This window comes from Dendropsophus ebraccatus, chromosome 1 (genome assembly GCF_027789765.1).
Source record: "Dendropsophus ebraccatus isolate aDenEbr1 chromosome 1, aDenEbr1.pat, whole genome shotgun sequence".
Lineage (NCBI taxonomy): Eukaryota > Metazoa > Chordata > Amphibia > Anura > Hylidae > Dendropsophus > Dendropsophus ebraccatus.
The window spans coordinates 213083595-213107292 of NC_091454.1; the positions used below are offsets into that span (position 1 = coordinate 213083595).

Below are 23698 nucleotides of genomic sequence, written 5' to 3' on the forward strand. Positions count from 1 at the left end.
GATCAGTGACAGGTAAAATAAGGGATCAGTGACAGGTATAATGGGGATCAGTCAGAGGTATAATGGGAGGGGGATCAGTGACAGGTATAATGGGAGGGGGATCAGTCAGAGGTATAATGGGAGGGGGATCAGTGACAGGTATAATGGGAGGGGGATCAGTCAGAGGTATAATGGGAGGGGGATCAGTGACAGGTATAATGGGAGGGGGGTCAGTGACAGGTATAATGGGAGGGGGGTCAGACAGAGGTAAAATAATGGGAGGGGGAGCACATTGCAGAGCACATTTGCACGTCTCCGGTCACACACAGGCAGCTCTACATACCGCACAGCAGACACGTCTCCGGTCACACACAGCTCTACATACCGCACAGCAGACACGGCTCCGGTCACACACAGCTCTACATACCGCACGGCAGACACGGCTCCGGTCACACACAGCTCTACATACCGCACAGCAGACACGGCTCCGGTCACACACAGCTCTACATACCGCACAGCAGATACGGCTCCGGTCACACACAGCTCTACATACCGCACGGCAGACACGGCTCCGGTCACACACAGCTCTACATACCGCACAGCAGACACGGCTCCGGTCACACACAGCTCTACATACCGCACGGCAGACACGGCTCCGGTCACACACAGCTCTACATACCGCACAGCAGACACGGCTGCGGTCACACACAGCTCTACATACCGCACAGCAGACACGGCTCCGGTCACACATTCCTATTTCTGGCAACACATAATGTTGCAGGTTGCGGGTGGGCGTGGCCGGCTCTCACCTGTGCGCTCTACGTGTCAGGGGCGTGGTTTCCCGACCGCATCCCGTAGAGTGGGCGTGGCCGAGCCGAGTTCCTCCTGTGGACAGGTGTCAGTGGGCGGGGCCGGGCAGTCGGTGCAGGAGCCGCAGCATGAGCAGGGAGCAGGATCCTCCGGGCAGGTAGCATGGTGTGATCTGTGTCATATACAGTGCGGGGCTGTGGGGCTGTGCCTGCCGGGCACTGGCATCCTGGTAGCAGCTGTGGCAGCCGGTGGTCACTCAGGAGTCGCCTCTCTCCAGACACTCCTCTTAGATCAGGACTGTATAGATGTCACTGGGGATTTCTGCTGTTTCTGATGATTTAATTCGTAGATATTATGTTTATTTGCAGCAATGTTTCTTAAAGGGATTTTCCATCCAGATCAGTAGTCCAGTCCCCTGGTCACTAGCTGAGGTTACACCCGGTATATAGTCACAGGAGACCCTGCAGAGAGCTGACATTTGTCTGTAGAAACCTGTATATCTGGGGGAGTGTGGATGTAAGGCCAGCAGCTGTGATCTCCATTACATCCTGCCCCTCCTGGAACTCCTGACAAATCTCATCTCTCATTGTTTACCTTCTGCACCTTCCCCAGCGACACCGCATGCTCTATCCACCTCACGCCCTGCGCTGTTACAGAGGGTCACTCATCAGGGGAATGTCAGCTATCCTCATCAGGGGAATGTCAGCTATCCTCACCAGGGGAATGTCAGCTATCCTCATAGAAGAGATCATGGCACCGGCTCCTCTTATTACCCTGTAACATCTTATTACAGTAACCCGGCTCCTGATCCTCTTATTACCCCTGTAACATCTTATTACAGTAACCCGGCTCCTGATCCTCTTATTACCCCTGTGACATCTTATTACAGTAACCCGGCTCCTGATCCTCTTATTACCCTGTAACATCTTATTACAGTAACCCGGCTCCTGATCCTCTTATTACCCTGTAACATCTTATTATAGTAACCTGGCTCCTGATCCTCTTATTACCCCTGTAACATCTTATTACAGTAACCTGGCTCCTGATCCTCTTATTACCCCTGTAACATCTTATTATAGTAACCTGGCTCCTGATCCTCTTATTACCCCTGTAACATCTTATTACAGTAACCTGGCTCCTGATCCTCTTATTACCCCTGTAACATCTTATTACAGTAACCCGGCTCCTGATCCTCTTATTATCCTGTAACATATTACAGTAACCCGGCTCCTGATCCTCTTATTACCCTGTAACATCTTATTACAGTAACCCGGCTCCTGATCCCCTTATTACCCCTGTAACATCTTATTACAGTAACCCGGCTCCTGATCCTCTTATTACCCTGTAACATCTTATTACAGTAACCCGGCTCCTGATCCTCTTATTACCCCAGTAACATCTTATTACAGTAACCTGGCTCCTGATCCTCTTATTACCCTGTAACATCTTATTACAGTAACCCGGCTCCTGATCCTCTTATTAGCTCTGTAACATCTTATTACAGTAACCCGGCTCCTGATCCTCTTATTACCCTGTAACATCTTATTACAGTAACCCGGCTCCTGATCCTCTTATTACCCCTGTAACATCTTATTATAGTAACCCGGCTCCTGATCCTCTTATTACCCCTGTAACATCTTATTACAGTAACCCGGCTCCTGATCCTCTTATTACCCCTGTAACATCTTATTACAGTAACCCGGCTCCTGATCCTCTTATTACCCCTGTAACATCTTATTACAGTAACCCGGCTCCTGATCCTCCTATTACCCCTGTAACATCTTATTACAGTAACCCGGCTCCTGATCCTCTTATTACCCTGTAACATATTATTACAGTAACCCGGCTCCTGATCCTCTTATTACCCCTGTACCATCTTATTACAGTAACCCGGCTCCTGATCCTCTTATTACCCCTGTAACATCTTATTACAGTAACCCGGCTCCTGATCCTCTTATTACCCCTGTAACATCTTATTACAGTAACCCGGCTCCTGATCCTCTTATTACCCCTGTAACATCCTATTACAGTAACCCGGCTCCTGATCCTCTTATTACCCTGTAACATCTTATTACAGTAACCCGGCTCCTGATCCTCTTATTACCCCTGTAACATCTTATTACAGTAACCCGGGTCCTGATCCTCCTATTACCCCTGTAACATCTTATTACAGTAACCCGGCTCCTGATCCTCTTATTACCCTGTAACATCTTATTACAGTAACCCGGCTCCTGATCCTATTACCCCTGTAACATCTTATTACAGTAACCCGTCTCCTGATCCTCTTATTACCCTGTAACATCTTATTACAGTAACCCGTCTCCTGATCCTCTTATTACCCTGTAACATCTTATTACAGTAACCCGGCTCCTGATCCTCTTATTACCCCTGTAACATCTTATTACAGTAACCCGGCTCCTGATCCTCTTATTACCCCTGTAACATCTTATTACAGTAACCTGGCTCCTGATCCTCTTATTACCCTGTAACATCTTATTACAGTAACCCGGCTCCTGATCCTCTTATTACCCCTGTAACATCTTATTACAGTAACCCGGCTCCTGATCCTCTTATTACCCCTGTACCATCTTATTATAATACAGGATACTATGATAAGTTGGCTTTGTTATTTTTTTACTCCTTATTGTACGGATGATTTATTGACTCTCCATTAATGATTATAGGTTCGCTATGAGCGTTCTTCATACTCCACCAACAGTAAACATACAGCAGGGTGGCGCCCTCCGCAGTGTTACTATTGAAGTGATATAAGGGTTGGTTCCATAGTTTTATGTCTGATGGGAATTTCTTTACCAATGTATCACCATTATTTACTATATCTCTCATATCAAATGTTGTACTAGAAGTTTCCCCATTCACGGAATACTATGTGGAGCATCGGAGCTATAACAATAACAAGTCACTGTCTGAAAGGATTTGCAGTGGAGACTGATCATTCTCACATCATCCCACCAGCAGAGGGCAGTGTGCCTTCTCCACATCAGCACACTAGCAGGGAGCGGTGTGTCCTCCCCACATCATCTTACCAGTAGGGGGCAGTGTGTCCTCCCCATATCATCACACCAGCAGGGGGCAGTGTGTCTCCGTCACATCATCCCACCAGCAGAGGACAGTGTGCCTTCTTCACATCATCACACCAGCAGGGGGCGATGTGTCCTCCACACATCATCACACCAGTAGGGGGCAGGGTGTCCTCCATATCATCACACCAGCAGAGAGGCAGGGTGTCCTCCACATCATCACACTAGCAGGGGGCAGTGTGTCCTCCACATTATCACACCAGCAGGGGCAGATACGACCCATAAGGGAGGGACCTTGCTACTGGGGATACTACCTACAGTGTTGGTGTTGCTATATACCTATATAGTTTACTGTGTACACCAAGGGGAGCAGTATTAACATTTGGGGTACTATATGCTAGGTAAAGTAATGTGGGAGCTAGAAGACACTGAAAAAAGGTTTGGTAGGTTCTGGAGAGAGGGCCATGGCTAAAAGAAATTTTCCGGGCTTAATATCTTAGAAAATCTGATCAGAGAAGAGGTTCCCTGTAAGTCACTGGATGTAACTGCACTGCAATCTCCTTATAAGCTCTATATGGACTGTGGTGGTAATGATTGTGGTCATGGTGTTGCAGTATTAAAGGGGTTATTCAGTGCTACAAAAACATGGCCGCTTTCTTTCAGAGACAACATGACTCTTGTCTCCAGGTCAGGTGCAATTAAGCTCCATTCACTTCAATGGAACTGAGCAGCAAAACCCCGCCCAAGTTGGAGAAAAGAGTGGGGCTGTCTCTGGAAGAAAGTGGCCATGTTTTTGTAGCGCTGGATAACCCCTTTAATATGTGTAATAAAATTACAGTAATATATAGCAATCTCCTAACATTATATATGCCTATGTATTGTTTATCTATATTACTGCTAATTCCATACTACTCCTTGACTAAAGATACGTCACAAAAATGTAGTGTGACCTTTGTGCCTGAGACATACCTGCATGCCAAGATTTGCAGCAGACATTTTTATGTGGATACATTGTCTTTGTTTTTTCTACTGTGTATAATGTTTGTTTAGTAAGAGATTTCATTTCCCAGCGGTTATCCGGCCTTACACAAGTGATAACCTATTTCTAAGATTGACCCTCAGTATTAAAGGGGAACTCCAGCGATCCCATAAAAAATAAAATTGCACTCACCGATCCCCCCACAGATAGTTTGACACCTTTCCCAGTTTTCTACCCTGCTCCTAGCCCCAGATTCAAACTTGTACAAATGATCCCAACTTTACATTATGGCACCCGGCCGGGAAACTATATCTCCCAGCATGCATTGCATGTCAGAGCTAAATGCCGGTTACTTCCCTTGTCTTGTAGTATCTGCCCACCACTGGCTGCATCTTCTTCTGCTTTGCACAGTATTTATCTATCTATCTATCTATCTACATAGATATATTAGAGAAAGAGAGAGCAATATTAAACAACTGTGTCTCCTTTCCCCTATACTACTCTGGAAACGCTGCTGTTTCCCTGCCTTTGGCCAGGTGATCGCTGTGTGAGGTCAGTGGTGGGTGGGGTTATAAATGAGGTGTTACACTTTCCTGGCAACAGAAGAGACAGAGACCATGTGACCAGTTCCTCAGAAGGGAGGGGGAGGCAGAGAAGTGGAGACAGAGTGGACCAGGAAGTGAGGATTGTTGGCAGCTTCAAGATGTGCAAGGTATTGCAGTGTTGTCCAATCCAAGTAAATTGCTGCAGTGTCTTACACCACTGCTACTAATATGGTACAAATTATAGCAAATACAGGCTTAAGAGGTGCTCGGAATTGTGCCTCTGCATTTTCATACAAACACTTAGGGTCCTATTTCACGGACTGATAATGTTAATAATGTAAATAAGCGCCTATCTGCTAGATCGGCGCTCATTTACTGGGCCTATTCCAAGGCCCAATAATTGATTTCTCCTGCGCTCCTTCTCCCGGTCCCGCATGCAGCAGCAGCTTTGGAGCGGCCTGTCTGAGCTGGCAGACCACTCAGCCAATCACTGGCTGCAGTGGTCCTGGCCAGTGATTGGCTGAGCGGTCTGTCATCTCAGACAGGCTGCTCCGAAGTTTTGGCTGCGCGCAGGACCGGGAAAGAAGGAGTGCAGGAGAAGACCTGCAGCATGGTTAGGTAATGTATGGTGTTTGTGAATTCGTTGGTCGCCGGCCACACACCGCTCTTCAATGTAGCGATGCACGGTGGGTGCCCGATGATTTTAGGTTTGCACCTAAATAAACGATCAGCCGATGACACGATCATCAGCTGATCGTTGTCTCTATTCCACGGAGCGATAATCAGCCAATTATCGTTCCGTGGAATAGGCCCCTTAGTCTGAGAAGAAGCTATGAGATTTGTAAGTCCTTTAAGGCACTTACAGTGGGGAAGGGAGCAGGGTAAGTATTGCTTTTCTAAGAACAGTTAGATAGAAGCAATAAAAAATCTGAAGTAAGGAATGTGATTTGTGTTTGCAGGTCTAACCTGGACCTGTCCCGGGATCTCAGTGATTGTATGGACGCCCTGAATCTGTTTCTGAACAACCGCTTCAATGAAAGTCTCGACCTCCTACAGCAAAGGTGACAGAGCCGATTATGGAGGCAATGTATCCTCACTAATATATATATTATATATATATATATATATATATATATATATATATATATATATATATATATATACATCCTTTTAAATTTTTTCTTATCTTTCATATCATCTCTTTTAATACTTATAATCCTGAAACTTTGAGGCCTTGCGTTTTCTTTACCTCGATTCCATATGGATTATTTCACCAAAAATCCTATAAAAAGTCCCTATTTCTAAAAACAGAAATCGCTGAATTTGCTTACAGAAATTTGCTTCTCTCAGTCTTCTCTCAGCTGTAAATCCTCTCTCCAGAGTCTTCTAGAGAAACATTTTAGGCTGCTTGCTCCATCACACATAGTAGTTAGGCACCTCTGTGCCCCCATACATTTTTAAGGATCCCCTGTGCCAACACATAATAGTTTAGGTATACTCTGTGCCCCTATATAGTATAGGCCCCTCTGTGTTATCCCCATATAGTATAGACCCCTCTCTGTACAGACCTATATAGTATTAGGTGTCTCTGTGCACCCTTGTATAGTATAAGACCCCTCTCTGCAGTCCCAAAATAGTTTAGACCCTCCCCCCCCATGCAGCTCCTCTATAGTATTAGGCTCCCCCCTGTGCATCCCCCATATGGTATCCGCTTCCTGCCATGCTGCCCCTCCACAGATGGAATCGGCCCCCTTTTGATTGATGGGGTGATACGCTCTGTGAGGTCTCACACCCCTAAGTCCGGCCCTGGTCACAGCTTTTCTCCTCTCCCTCCCTGCACACTGACCTCTGTATAGGTCATGGAGCATGCCTACTATACTATCCCATAGAACTGCTGTAAAGCTAATCTCTTAAAGGGGTTGTCCGGCGAAAAAAAATTATTCACAGAATAACACACATTACAAAGTTATACAACTTTGTAATGTATGTTATGTCTGTGAATGGCCCCCTTCCCCGTGTTTCCCCCCACCCACGCTAGACCCGGAAGTGTGGTGCATTATACTCACCGCATGTCGTGTCGTCCACGGTCTCTGATCGTCAGCAGTGACGTCTTCTTCGGGAGCTTGGCGGATCTTCCCGAGTGCCGGCCACCCTCTGCAGCGTCATCCGAAGCTCAGCCGCGATTGGCTGAGCATAACTATGCTCAGCCAATCGCGGCTGAGCGGCTGATGACGCGGCCACGTCATCAGCTGCTCAGCCGCGATTGGCTGAGCACAGTTATGCTCAGCCAATCGCGGCTGAGCTTCGGATGACGCTGCAGAGGGCGTCCGGCACTCGGGAAGATCCGCCGGCCGCCCGAAGAAGACGTCACTGCTGAGGATCGGAGACCGTGGTCGGCACGCGACAGGTAATGTATAGCGCACCACACTTCCGGGTACACGGGTGGGGGTGGTGGGACACGGGGAAGGGGGCCATTCACAGACATAACATACATTACAAAGTTGTGTAACTTTGTAATGTGTGTTATTCTGTGAATAATTTTTTTTCGCCGGACAACCCCTTTAACGCCGTTAACAGAGCAATGAGGTGCGCAAAATAGAATTTAAAAAAATTACAGTGAGCAAATTGAAACAGATTTAAAAAGCCCCTTGTTTCAGTTTCATCTTCTCTGTGTTTCCTTGGTGGTATGTTTGTACTGGGTGAGCTCATCGGTCACAGCCTTAGGCCCTTGGATACGACAATAGATTCACTTACAGATGGGGCTGAGAATATAAAGCAAATGTTTTCTAACATTTTCAGCATTGTATCGAAATCTCTTCCTTTCCTTGATCTCAGGGCTAATGACAGTATGTACCACAGTCTCATATATGGCACCATCTTGGAAATGCAGGCTATGATGACATTTGAACATGATGACATCATCAACGCTGGACAGGTGATGAAGCGGGCACAAGATATATGCCAAAGGTAACGTATGTTGATTTAAAGGGCAACTCCACTTAGTTTCTTTACAGAAATGAACACTGAATTCCTATACTACATTATCCTATATACTGGAGAAGGTTGCAGTGCGATTTATGGGTCATGTGACCATGCTTCAAATTGAAAAACTAAAGAGCTAGTAAACTCACAGACTTGTCTAGATGAGAACTTGTTATTACTACTCAGGCTGCAGCGTGCTTATCATCTCACATCGTATATCGCTCCTTCAGGTTCCGGAAGAAAACTTCCCTCATCAGTAAATCTGGATCCGAATTGTTTACAGAAGGTGAGGTCTATGGAGGACATCATTACGAGGAGACCATAGTGGGGAACGGCTCCGGCAACAAAAAAACTTGTGTGACGTGAATTGTGAACATGTCATTTCAACCTTTGCCTTGAGTTGCGGTCACACACCTGATGTTAACAGTCTAGTCCTCTGTAGTCCCACACATTGCTGGTATTCATTGTAATGGTTAAGAAGCTGACATGCTGGTTAAACTGGTATCTCTTATGTTGTAGTTGAGGCACATGCTGAAGTTTGTTTTGCTGAGTGTTTATTACAGCGTGCGGCTCTGATCTTCCTGCAGGTACGTCTGTTGTAGTCATCTGCAGATCATCTCCTGAATGGCGACGTCTAGAGACAGTTACAGAGCTACAATAGAGAATCAATGTATATTACGTCATGTGTAATTCCCATAATGTAAAATTATCATGACAAGCGCTGCTCTATGTACAAGAATATAACTACTATAATACTTCTCCTATATACAGGAATATAACTACTATAATACTGCTCCTATATACAAGAATATAACTACTATAATACTGCTCCTATATACAAGAATATAACTACTATAATACTGCTCCTATATACAAGAATATAACTGCTATAATACTGCTCCTATATACAAGAATATAACTACTATAATACTGCTCCTATATACAAGAATATAACTACTATAATACTGCTCCTATATACAAGAATATAACTACTATAATACTGCTCCCTAAGTACAAGAATATAACTACTATAATATTGCCCCCTATATACAAGAATATAACTACTATAATACTGCTCCTATATACAAGAATATAACTACTATAATACTGCTCCTATATACAAGAATATAACTACTATAATACTGCTCCCTAAGTACAAGAATATAACTACTATAATACTGCCCCCTATATACAAGAATATAACTACTATAATACTGCTCCTATATACAAGAATATAACTACTATAATACTGCTCCTATGTACAAGAATATAATTACTATAATACTGCCCCTATATACAAGAATATAACTACTATAATACTGCTCCTATATACAGGAATATAACTACTATAATACTGCCCCTATGTACAGGAATATAACTACTATAATACTGCTCCTATATACAGGAATATAACTACTATAATACTGCCCCTATGTACAGGAATATAACTACTATAATACTGCTCCTATATACAGGAATATAACTACTATAATACTGCCCCTATGTACAGGAATATAACTACTATAATACTGCTCCTATATACAAGAATATAACTACTCTAATACTGCCCCCTATATACAAGAATATAACTACTATAATACTGCCCCTATGTACAAGAATATTACTACTATAATACTGCTCCTATACACAAGAATATAACTACTATAATACTTCTCCTATATACAAGAATATAACTACTATAATACTGCCCCTATATACAAGAATATAACTACTATAATACTGCTCCTATATACAAGAATATAACTACTATAATACTGCTCCTATATACAGGAATATAACTACTATAATACTGCTCCTATATACAAGAATATAACTGCTATAATACTGCCCCTATATACAAGAATATAACAGCTATATATGTGTAACCCTGTACGTCTTTTATACAGGATGAGAATATGATAAATTTTATTAAAGGCGGGATGAAGGTTCGGAATAGTTACCTCATCTACAGGTGAGATCATTGTGCTACGTGCAGAACAAAGGGAACTAATCCAGATTTATTACTCTGTATATTTGCAGCCTTTCACCTGTTGCATAACTACAACTCCCAGCATGCTTAGACAATGTTTGGCCCTCATGGGGAAGAATTACATGATTTTCTATTTCTAGAGATTTGAATAACTTCATGCAGTCTAATGGCTTCCAAAAGGGCGATTCACACATCCACCTCCAGGGCGGCGTCTCACTGGGTATCGGAGCTTTTAATCTGGTGAGCATTGTGTATCCTGTATGTTTGTGCCATGAGATCCTGTGACATGGGTGGTCGGGAGGGGGGGGGGGGGCTGATAGACATCTGGAGTATTGGGGGGGTTGAATAGTTATTGGTGTCGTCCATGATGTTTCTTTATTCTCTGTTTTTGTTTGCTATCAGTGGAGTATTATCCTCAGGTAACTATATACTTTTACTGTATATTGTCATTTGACGGGTTGGGGGGGTCGGAATATGCCCCCATTACTAGATGACAAACGGGGTCATTTAAAGGGACGGTAATCTTACAAGTTACCTTGCGGTAATCTAGTACTGTGCCGACCACCAACATCTTCCTCAAGTCTGTGTTTATGTTACTTAGCGTTACTTAGTGTTAGAGACTGTAATATACTCCAGAGCTGCATTCACAAATCTGCTGGTTATTATTGGAAACAGTCAGTAAGTTTGTATTAGACAGCTAGTTACTCCTACATTAGTGTCTGGTATAAAGTGGAGAAAGCAAGTTCTGTGCAGATGCTGAAAAAGATGGGAATGTTGGGAGAGTTCAGCTCTGAAGCCTGTGAAATGGTGACTGCAGCTCTGGAGTATAATAGAGGTTGTATCTCTGTATAAGTAGTGGCAGCCCTATGTAGATTACTATGTGTGGCAGCTGTATCTGTGTACTGGAGCCGCCAGGCCACATCCCTGCTCACTGACCGGTCCTTGTTCCCCTTAGACGTTGTCTCTCTTCCCTCCGCGGATCTTGAGGATTCTGGAATTTGCCGGCTTCTCTGGAGATAAGGTCTCTTCCTATTTTCCTTTATATACTATGTGTCTTGTATATGTGATAATAACGCTATGGTCTATGGCGCGGCAGCATACCGGGGGCCACAGTGACCCAGCTGGAGCCGCCATATTCCTTCTCACCTTGTCCTTCTCCTCCTCAGGACTATGGTCTGACCCAGCTCCATGAAGGGGCCACATCCTATAACCTGCGCTCTCTGCTGTGCACCATGCTTCTCCTGTGCTACTACACCTTCCTGAGCTTCATCCTGGGTGAGTCCTCTGCTATATGGCATCTTCTAGACTGGAAAGAATACACCACTTCCTGCAGGACATACAGCAGCTGATAAGTAATGGAAGACTGAAGATTTTTTAATAGAAGTAAATTCGAAATTAGCACTTTCTTAGACCAGTTGATTGGAAGGAAACATTTTTAACTGGGGTCCCCCTTAAAGGGGTTGGCCACTTTATAGTAAAATTCCTCAGTGTTCAGTATTAGTAAGTGTACTCACTGTATATACTGACAGCAGCTCCCTGTGTACTCCCTGTATATACTGACAGCAGCTCCCTGTGTACTCAATGTATATACTGACAGCAGCTCCCTGTGTACTCACTGTATATACTGACAGTAGCTCCCTGTGTACTGCCTGTATATACTGACAGCAGCTCCCTGTGTACTGCCTGTATATACTGACAGCATCTCCCTGTGTACTCAATGTATATACTGACAGCAGCTCCCTGTGTACTCCCTGTATATACTGACAGCAGCTCCCTGTGTACTCACTGTCTATACTGGCAGCAGCTCCCTGTGTACCTCATAGAGCTAACATCAGACTCTCCTCCCCTAGGCTGTGCTGCCCTGTTCTGTGGTGTTTTGGTCCATAAGATGGCTTACATGAAGAAGCATGTGACCAGGCCCCGCCCCCCAGTGTCCACCACTGAGCCTGTATATGTCTATGGACAACACAGTGGACAGGGCCTGGTCACATGCTCCTCCATGTCGGCCATTTTGTGGACTGAAACAAAACCGAGCAGGGCAGTACAGCCTGGTGAAGGGGAGTCTGATTTTAGCTCTATGAGGTACACAGGGAGCTGCTGTCAGTATGTACAGTGAGTACACAGGGAGCTGCTGTCAGTATATACAGTGAGTACACAGGGAGCTGCTGTCAGTATGTACAGTGAGTACACAGGGAGCTGCTGTCAGTATATACAGTGAGTACACAGGGAGCTGCTGGCAGTATATACAGTGAGTACACAGGGAGCTGCCGTCAGTATATACAGTGAGTACACAGGGAGCTGCTGTCAGTATAGACAGTGAGTACACAGGGAGCTGCTGGCAGTATATACAGTGAGTACACAGGGAGCTGCTGTCAGTATATACAGTGAGTACACAGGGGGCTGCTGTCAGCATATACAGTGAGTACACAGGAGCTGCTGCCAGTATATACAGTGAGTACACAGGGAGCTGCTGTCAGTATATACAGTGAGTACACAGGGAGCAGCTGTCAGTATATACCAGGGGTTGGGAACCTTTTCCATGTCGAGGGCCGGTCGGGCCTTAATAAAATCATTCGAGGGCCGCACTCAATGTTATACCGTGCGCGGCAGTTAGTAGCGGGGGTTTGCAGCACCCGAACAAGGCAAAGTATTGTTCCCCTAATGCCCCTGCTATTGCAGTTAACCCTCTGTGATGCCCCTTGTACCTGATTTGAATCCTTAGTGATGCCCCTGGTAGCCTAGTTAACCCCCCAGCCATGTCCCTGGTGGCCTAGTTAACCCCCCCAGTCATGTCCCTGGTAGCCTTGTTAACTCCTCAGTCATGTCCCTGGTGGCCTAGTTAACTCCTCAGTCATGTCCCTGGTGGCCTAGTTAACTCCTCCGTCATGTCCCTGGTGGCCTAGTTAACTCCTCAGTCATGTCCCTGGTGGCCTAGTTAACTCCTCAGTCATGTCCCTGGTAGCCTAGTTAACTCCTTAGTCATGTCCCTGGTGGCCTAGTTAACTCCTCAGTCATGTCCCTGGTGGCCTAGTTAACTCCTCAGTCATGTCCCTGGTAGCCTAGTTAACCCCCCCTCCCCAGTCATGTCCCTGGTGGCCTAGTTAACCCCCAGTGTCTGCCCCAAATGAAAAAAATAAACATCCCACTCACCTTTCCTCCGCTCCCACGCTGTCCAGGTTCTCTTCTCCCTCCTCTCTTCTGTGCCGGTCTTCTCCTGCAGGCGGCGCGCGATGAAATGACGTCATCGCGCGCGGCCCGCAGGAGTCAGAAGACGTGCGCCGCGCTGGTGAGGCAGGAGCCAGCATACAACACATCTTCCTGTGTCTGTGCCAGCTCCTGCCTCACCAGCGCGGCGCACGTCACAGGAGGGCAGGAGTCAGAAGATGTGCACCGCTCTGAGGGGAAGGAGCCGGCACTCACAGCATCCTCCTGGCAGCTGTCACAGACACAGGAGGATGCCATGTGTGTCGGCTCCTTCTCCTCCAGAGCGGCGCATGTCACAGGGGAGCCGCGGGCCACATCCGGAGGTGTCAGGGGCCGGATGCGGCCCGCGGGCCGGAGGTTCCCCACCCCTGGTATATACAGTGAGTACACAGGGAGCTGCAGTCAGAATATACAGTGAGTACACAGGGGCTGCTGCTGTCAGTATATACAGTAAGTACACAGGGAGCTGCTGGCAGTATATACAGTGAGTACACAGGGAGCTGCTGTCAGTATATACAGTGAGTACACAGGGAGCTGCTGTCAGTATATACAGTGAGTACACAGGGAGCTGCTGTCAGTATATACAGTGAGTACACAGGGAGCTGCTGTCAGTATATACAGTGAGTACACTTACTAATACTTTGTACTGACCTATTTTACTATAAGCTAAACATGACCCCCGTACAATCCAGACCTGACCCCAGAATTATTTCTCACTCATGTCCCTAAAGTGCAGACCTCAAATTAGACTCTTGTATAGATTTCAGAAGGCCGTCACTTATCCTGCTCATGCGGGTCGTCTGAGATGGAACCAGTAGGGGATGTGGGCAGCTCGGTGGCGCCATCTTGCTCATGTAACTACATCTCCTTGGCCTCGGTCAGGACCTGTGAGGACATAGTCGGCATTATGACCTGATCACACACTGAACCACCACAGTAATGCAGAAAGATTGGATTCTGGCAGGAGTAACCCTTTCTTTCCTAGAATCTTCCCTACCTGCCCATAGGTTGTAGCGCCCCCTACAGCCATGTTCTCTACTCCAGAGTATAGAGAATTTGTGTAGCCTTCTATTGAGTGTATGTGACATTGCATCCCACAGTCCTATGAGGTGTCCCCGTTTCTTTCAGGAATCGGTGAGGAAGACATCACAGAGGCCGATTCCCTTCTTCAGCCCTATCTCAGCCGATTTCCGAAGGTGAGAAGGGACGGAGAATCCTTCTATTGTCATCAGCCTTATCAGCATTTCCTGGCCGTTCCCATGATGGTGTAGCAGATCTCAGGTTGTTGATGGGACAGTGTTGTATTGTGTCGGTGGTCTTGTATAGTGCCGCACGCTCATGTCAGTACTGCCTGGTCACGGTTTAGCTCTGCTACATCTGTATGTCCGTACATGCTGCAGATATCATGGAGCGCTACATTCATAACTCCTCTTTTTTACCGCAGAGCGCCATCTTCTTGTTTTTTGCTGGAAGGATTGAGGAAATTAAAGGAAACATTGATCAAGTAAGAGCATGGAGGGGAATACACTGTATGTAATGCAGACACTGATGGAGGGGAGTACGCTGTATGTAATGCAGACACTGATGAAGGGGAATACACTGTATGTAATGCAGACACTGATGGAGGGGAGTACACTGTATGTAATGCAGACACTGATGGAGGGGAGTACACTGTATGTAATGCAGACACTGATGGAGGGGAGTACACTGTATGTAATGCAGACACTGATGGAGGGGAATACACTGTATGTAATGCAGACACTGATGGAGGGGAATACACTGTATGTAATGCAGACACTGATGGAGGGGAGTATACTGTATGTAATGCAGACACTGATGGAGGGGAATATACTGTATGTAATGCAGACACTGATGGAGGGGAGTACACTGTATGTAATGCAGACACTGATGGAGGGGAATACACTGTATGTAATGCAGACACTGATGGAGGGGAAAACACTGTATGTAATGCAGACACTGATGGAGGGGAATACACCGTATGTAATGCAGACACTGATGGAGGGGAGTACACTGTATGTAATGCAGACACTGATGGAGGGGAGTATACTGTATTTAATGCAGACACTGATGGAGGGGAGTACACCGTATGTAATGCAGACACTGATGGAGGGGAGTACACCGTATGTAATGCAGACACTGATGGAGGGGAATACACTGTATGTAATGCAGACACTGATGGAGGGGAGTACACTGTATGTAATGCAGACACTGATGGAGGGGAATACACTGTATGTAATGCAGACACTGATGGAGGGGAATACACTGTATGTAATGCAGACACTGATGGAGGGGAGTACACCGTATGTAATGCAGACACTGATGGAGGGGAGTACACCGTATGTAATGCAGACACTGATGGAGGGGAATACACTGTATGTAATGCAGACACTGATGGAGGGGAGTACACTGTATGTAATGCAGACACTGATGGAGGGGAGTATACTGTATGTAATGCAGACACTGATGGAGGGGAGTACGCTGTATGTAATGCAGACACTGATGGAGGGGAGTATACTGTATGTAATGCAGACACTGATGGAGGGGAATATACTGTATGTAATGCAGACACTGATGGAGGGGAATACACTGTATGTAATGCAGACACTGATGGAGGGGAATACACTGTATGTAATGCAGACACTGATGGAGGGGAATACACTGTATGTAATGCAGACACTGATGGAGGGGAGTACACTGTATGTAATGCAGACACTGATGGAGGGGAGTATACTGTATGTAATGCAGACACTGATGGAGGGGAGTACGCTGTATGTAATGCAGACACTGATGGAGGGGAGTATACTGTATGTAATGCAGACACTGATGGAGGGGAGTATACTGTATGTAATGCAGACACTGATGGAGGGGAGTATACTGTATGTAATGCAGACACTGATGGAGGGGAGTATACTGTATGTAATGCAGACACTGATGGAGGGGAGTACACTGTATGTAATGCAGACACTGATGGAGGGGAGTACACTGTATGTAATGCAGACACTGATGGAGGGGAGTACACTGTATGTAATGCAGACACTGATGGAGGGGAGTACACTGTATGTAATGCAGACACTGATGGAGGGGAGTACACTGTATGTAATGCAGACACTGATGGAGGGGAGTATACAGTGTAATGCAGACACTGATGGAGGGGAATACACTGTATGTAATGCAGACACTGATGGAGGGGAGTACACTGTATGTAATGCAGACACTGATGGAGGGGAATACACTGTATGTAATGCAGACACTGATGGAGGGGAGTATACTGTATGTAATGCAGACACTGATGGAGGGGAGTATACTGTATGTAATGCAGACACTGATGGAGGGGAATACACCGTATGTAATGCAGACACTGATGGAGGGGAGTACACTGTATGTAATGCAGACACTGATGGAGGGGAGTATACTGTATGTAATGCAGACACTGATGGAGGGGAATACACTGTATGTAATGCAGACACTGATGGAGGGGAGTATACTGTATGTAATGCAGACAGGGATGGAGGGGAGTATACTGTATGTAATGCAGACACTGATGGAGGGGAGTACACTGTATGTAATGCAGACACTGATGGACGGGAGTATACTGTATGTAATGCAGACACTGATGGAGGGGAGTACACTGTATGCAATGCAGACACTGATGGAGGGGAGTATACTGTATGTAATGCAGACACTGATGGAGGGGAGTACACTGTATGTAATGCAGACAGGGAGGACTATGTACAGGTTACACAGTAAGATATGGCGGCGGGTAATGAGCACAGTGTCACACTTCAGGGGTAATAGTAATGTAAACTCTAGACCACCAGGAGTTTGCTTTGTTGGTGTGAATGGTGTTCTCCATCAGTGGTCCTATGCCTCTTGTTGAGTTTCCCCCTCTCACCCCCTCCCAGGCCATCCACTGGTTTGAGGATGGTTGTTCGGCCCAGCAGTCCTGGAAGCAGTTTCACCATATGTGTTACTGGGAGTTGATGTGGTGTTTTGCCTACAAGGGGATGTGGAAGGTGGCGTACTTCTATGCGGATCTCCTGAGCAAGGAAAATCGTTGGTCAAAGGTACCTGAGATACCTGCCCTTACCTGTTCTCTTCTCTTATTATCTGATACCTGCCCTTACATCTCCTCCTCTATTATCTGATACCTGCCCTTACCTCTCCTCCTCTCTCATTATCTGATACCTACCCTTACCCCTCCTTCTTTATTATATGATAGCTACCCATACCCCTCCTCCTCTCTCATTAGATGATACCTGCCCTTACCCCTCCTCCTCTCTCATTAGATGATACCTGCCCTTACCCCTCCTCTCTCATTAGATGATACCAGCCCTTACCCCTCCTCCTCTCTCATTAGCTGATACCAGCCCTTACCCCTCCTCCTCTCTCATTAGCTGATACCAGCCCTTACCCCTCCTCCTCTCTCATTAGATGATACCTACCCTTACCCCTCCTCCTCTCTCATTAGATGATACCTGCCCTTACCCCTCCTCCTCTCTCATTAGATGATACCTGCCCTTACCCCTCCTCCTCTCTCATTAGATGATACCTGCCCTTACCCCTCCTCCTCTCTCATTAGATGATACCAGCCCTTACCCCTCCTCTCTCATTAGATGATACCTGCCCTTACCCCTCCTCCTCTCTCATTAGATGATACCTGCCCTTACCCCTCCTCCTCTCTCATTAGATGATACCAGCCCTTACCCCTCCTCTCTCATTAGATGATACCTGCCCTTACCCTTCCTCCTCTCTCATTAGATGATACCTGCCCTTACTCCTCCTCTCTCATTAGATGATACCTGCCCTTACCCCTCCTCCTCTCTCATTAGATGATACCTGCCCTAACCCCTCCTCCTCTCTCATTAGCTGATACCAGCCCTTACCCCTCCTCCTCTCTCATTAGCTGATACCTGCCCTTACCCCTCCTCCTCCTCTCTCATTAGATGATACCAGCCTTTACCCCTCCTCCTCTCTCATTAGCTGATACCTGCCCTTACCCCTCCTCCTCCTCTCTCATTAGATGATACCTGCCCTTACCCCTCCTCCTCTCTCATTAGCTGATACCAGCCCTTACCCCTCCTCCTCTCTCATTAGATGATACCTACCCTTGCTCCTTCTCCTTTCTCATAATCTGATATATGCCCTTACCCCCCCTCCCCCTCTTTATTATCTGATAGCTGTCTTACCCCTGCCCTTAAGCCCCTATTCCACGGGTCGTTTAAAGGAGCAATATCGTTCGTATTCGGCCGATATCGGCCGCTACGAACGATATTCGTCCCGTGGAATAGAGTGCAACGATCAGCCGACATCGTTCATGTCGGCTGATCGTTGCAGTCGCTTGTTTTTCAACATGTTGAAAAACAAGCGACTGCAACGATCAGCCGACATGAATAGGAGCGTCGGCAGCAGATGCTGCTATATCCTATGGGCTGCCCGGACGATCAGCGATTCTCCGAGCAGCCCCTCCCGCACTCACCCGCTCGCTGCAGCCGCGTTGAATAGCGGCGGCAGCGAGCGGGGAACGAGGAGCAAACGAGCGCTAATAGCGCTCGTTTGCTCCTCCAAACGACTCGTGGAATAGGGGCATTACATTGCAGATAATAGAGGATACTTTTGCCTTCACTCACTCGTCTGCCACAGACTTTGAGGTACAGTCTGTATCAGTCAAAAGCTGCATACACAATTCTGGAGACTTCAGAGCTGAAATTTCCCAGCACTCAACATTTCATTCTATGCATCGATGTCTATTCTTTTCTGGAGACTGATCCTACCCTGTCTGGGTCTCTGCTTCTTCCTGTCCCCTCTTTCCCGCAGGCCATGTATGTGTATATGAAGGCGGCCTTTCTCAGCATGCTCCCTGCCGACGAGCCTCGGCCTTTTGGAGAGAGTGAAGTAGAGTTGTTCAGGTACAGACTATCTAGTACTTTATCCACCACAGATATAGATATGGTTGGTGCCATTAACCCGCTCACTTATTTTTACCTCCCCCCCCCCCCTCAGAATTGTTCCCTCATTAAAACAGAAAATAGCAGGAAAATCTCCCCCTACAGAAAAGTACGCCATTCGGAAGGCGAGGAGATACCAGGCCAAGGATCCTTCCAGCTTACCTGTCCCTGCACTGGTGCGTACATCACTGTAATAGATGCCTTAGCTTGTGTTCCAATGGCGGCCACCATTTTCCTCTCCTTGGTACAGCCGGCACTGGTAGTACTGGGTTGGCTTACAAGACTTGCCAACTCCAATGGTTCTTGTGTGCCCTTGTGTTATATATTCCCTTCCCTCCTCAGGAGATGATGTACTTGTGGAATGGATTCTCGGTGCTCGGTAAGGACGCCCAGCTGACAGATGGAGCCCTGAATACACTTTGTGAGGCCGAGAACCGTCTTCTTCAGGAGCCAGGTACCTGTTGTGGCAGCCATAGCACATTCTGCACCAGTGAGACGAACCATGAACCATATGGAGATCTATAGATGACTGTATGCTCCTCTACAGACAATGAATATCGGGACGATGACCGCTGCACCATTTTACTGCTAAAAGGTCTGTGTCTGAAGCATCGGGGGGGCCTGACACAAGCCGAACAATGCTTCACCCATATCTACGAGAGGTGAGGGCTTCAGGGCACACAAGCATCATGAGGTCACTTGGGATAATCCCTTTATCACTAGAAGGTTCCATATGGTTCTAGCTACTACTCCTGGTCATCAGCTGTAATCTATAGTAGAATATAGCGATGTTTAGTTCCCCTGCAGCGCCTCCACAGGTGAAATGATATATTACATAGTTCCTACTGAAATCCATGAATTAGGCATGTAATATATGGTCATGCTGGGGTCCTCCAGAGTGAGAGACGCTCTTTGTACTGCTTTCCATTCAGTCCAGGAGTTAGGGATCCTGAGCAGAGACCCTCTCTCTGTTACCTTAGTATTTAAACAATATTTCAGCTTAAAGGAGAATTCCCGGCAGGGTCACCTTTTTCAAAAGTGCTTGGGAGGATGAAAAAAATAACACATGCTTACCTCCCTGGCATCCGTGATGGTTGCTCCGGTTCCCAGCCGTTTCCTAGTTTAAAAGGGGACCTAGGACATGACGTCCCTGGCCCGCTCAGCCGTCAGCGTCATAGTGGGGTCCCGCCTCTACCGCGGTCCCCTTTCAAACCAGGAAACGGCCGGGGACAGGAAACCGGAGCGGCAGTATGCAGCCACCAGTGCTGGAGCCGGGGAGGTAAGTGCACATTATTTTTTTTCATCTTCTCCCCGACACTTTTTTGATAAAAATTGTCACTGCCCAGCCTTCTCCTTTGAGTCTACATATTGGGTACAGAAACTTTTTTTGTACATTAGCTCATACACTTCCACACCAACACAAGAAACCAGGGGTGAAATAGTTACAAAAACCAAACCTATCCCGGTATGTGATGTTCATATATTACTATACATGTTTTTTTTTTTGCTTATTTGCTTCTTATTTGGTTTTTGTAACTATTTCATTATTTGTATTGGAGCCTATTGTGATCATAACTATCCATGTATAGTAATGTAAACCTGTTGTTGTGGCGATATTATTAATATATGCTTTAATGAATGAATTAACTAGGGTTGGCATGGCGCTCGTCAGTTATGGCATACTTTCGTCAAATGATCTAAATGTATATGGTGGTACCAGCCTTTAGTGTAATGTATGGGCTATTTTGCCCTTACTTTCACTGTGCCTGCGCATACTTACGTCTGCATCTAATATGTGTTTACCATTATGGAACGTCCCTATACAGTCACATGACCCCTGTGTGTATTGCGTCTGCGCAGTATGGGCGTTTTTGCCCTGATTTATATTGCGCATGCGCATACTTACGTCGGCCGGCGTGATGATGTGATACACGTTCAGCCATTAGCGCCTGCGCAGTACCTTGCTTGGGACGCCGCGGCCATCTTGTTGATGCGATCGTCCAGCGCTGAACCGTCACATACCGGGTAATAGGTAACACATGTGTACATTATGTATATTATTGATTTGTATATAAATATGGGCACTAGCCTCTGTACAATTAATCCCTGACTAAGTTCCAGTAGGGAACGTAACGCGTAGGGCTTCGGCTGCTTAGGTCTCCTGGACATGGTGCAATTTACCTTATATTTGTTTGCAATGATATGGATTATATCGTAGGGGTTGGCCTTCACACAGTTTGACTTATTTTTACAATTGTTGCCTGGTATTATTTATTTCACTTGAATATATTTGTATTGTATTTATGTCACTGTGATTTCCTTTGGTTCACTTCTTTTTTGCAGCTGGAGTATCTGTATTCCATATAGGTTGTTGAGCCCTAGGGTACCTTTATATTTCATAGGTCCCTTTGTCATGTATTTTAATAGTTTTTAATGGATATGGGGCTTTGTGCCCATGTGCTTGCTTCATGTATATATATATGTATTTTTTGATAATCTCATTATGTGAATAAAGATTTTTTGTATATCTATTTAAATCATCAGTTGTGGTGTGCCCTACGTTCATTACATACCCCTGGTTTCTTGTGTTGGTTTGGTAGTATGTAATTCAGGTATGTAGTAGGAGCACCCCTTAGATGTAGGGTGGTGCAGAATCCATTGCTTTCTTTTAGCTCATACACTTAGTGCCGCTGGAGCTTTAACTTCCTTCAGATTTTGTTTTCTTGTTTCTTTCCCCACAGTGAGAAGAAAATAAAGTATGATCACCATTTAGTACCCAACTCCTTGCTGGAGCTGAGTCTCCTTTACATGCAGCAACGCAGAGGAGAAGACGCCATACCTCTCTTACGACGTGCCAAGTATGTAACTCAGAATCTGGGTGTCTGCTGCCTCTAGGGGATGCGACTGGGCACTGTTTTAGCATCAGTATGCAGAAAGCAATGGGGGAGAGCTCCTGCTGAAGCCAGTAGCCATACAGCAGTGTAAATGTGTGACCTGATGTAAGGAGGAAGGGTAAAATGAGTTGTATGAAGAAGGAATCCATACAGAACTGTGAGAGAACTTTTGCTGAAGTCAGTAACCATGCAGTCACATAAGGCCGGTCTTACACATGTTCATTTTATATGTAATGGATGCAGGTCCCAGCCTGACCATGATTGTGAAGACCCAAACCTGTAAGGTATGATCTGATGTTTGAAAGGAAGTAGAAATTAGCTTATTAAAAGAATAAATTCCCTGCCCTTAAAAAAAAACAAAAAACCTCTCGGAGGCTAGCTTTGGGTAGTGTACCTCTTGGTGAGAGATCATTCACTGCAAGACATGACTGACACCCTCTAAGACCTTTTCCCCAGTTCACTTTGAGCAACCTGCCCGGTCTGATCAAGTTGTTACATGAGGATACGCACACATGGAGAACAGGCTCTGAACAGTCCATAAGGGTCAGGAGTAGTGTTGAGCGAATTTGCCAAACTGTTTGGATTTGGCAATGTTCTTTAAAACTGAATGCTTGGCATTTGACTCCCGGTGCCTGAACAAGTTGGATGCCGCCTAGGGCTGCCAGGAAAACTCTGATACAGCCTATGGCAGTGTGTGTGAACACAGCTATAGCTTTGTCCATGAGTGTACATCAGACATTTATCTGATTCCAGTCTCTTGTTTTTTTCTTTCTATAGAAACAATTATAAGAATTACTCCATGGAATCACGCACCCTGTTCAGGATTCACGCTGCACTCTCCAAGCTTAAAGCCGCGGACTCAGAGGAGAACAGCACAGACGGAGCCAGTCCCTCCTGATCGCCACCATACATACCACCGATACAACCCATCGGCTTACTCAGGAGATTTTTGAGGAATCATAGCCAGCTTTGTTCTGTTCGCTCTTAGTATCAGTACTGATCTCCTCCTCCCAACGATTTGGTCTCTTTATATGTTTTATATCAATAAACCGAGGCGGAAATGCTAATAATAAATGTAGTGATGAGTAGAGATGATCGAACATCGAAATATGTTAGGTCCGATCAAACTCAAATCTTCTCGATCCTTCCGCATTTAAAGCGACTCTGTACCCACAATCTGTCCCCCCCAAACCACTTGTACCTTCGGATAGCTGCTTTTAATCCAAGATCTGTCCTGCGGTCCGTTCGGCAGGTGATGCAGTTATTGTCCTAAAATACAACTTTTAAACTTGAAGCCCCGTGCCAAAT

The 23698-nt window shown here is 46.0% G+C and overlaps 1 protein-coding gene across 2 annotated transcripts; it reads left to right on the plus strand.

The window, feature by feature from the left end:
* The first annotated feature begins 887 nt into the window (after positions 1 to 887).
* LOC138796467 (tetratricopeptide repeat protein 39A-like) lies at positions 888 to 23567 on the plus strand. Of its 2 annotated transcripts, none has more exons than XM_069976105.1 (18): positions 888 to 946; positions 6314 to 6415; positions 8190 to 8321; positions 8567 to 8622; positions 8856 to 8923; positions 10244 to 10308; positions 10467 to 10566; positions 11282 to 11347; positions 11493 to 11601; positions 14659 to 14726; positions 14975 to 15034; positions 17454 to 17615; positions 19366 to 19457; positions 19552 to 19672; positions 19839 to 19950; positions 20044 to 20158; positions 22238 to 22354; positions 23168 to 23567. In XM_069976105.1, exons 1-18 carry the CDS (start codon positions 918 to 920, stop codon positions 23286 to 23288), a joined length of 1695 nt encoding a protein of 564 aa, XP_069832206.1. In that variant the 5' UTR covers positions 888 to 917; the 3' UTR covers positions 23289 to 23567. The 2 variants fall into 2 exon arrangements, with proteins under 2 accessions (XP_069832206.1, XP_069832255.1); XM_069976154.1 differs by having other exon boundaries at positions 909 to 942.
* Positions 23568 to 23698: the final 131 nt, after the last annotated feature.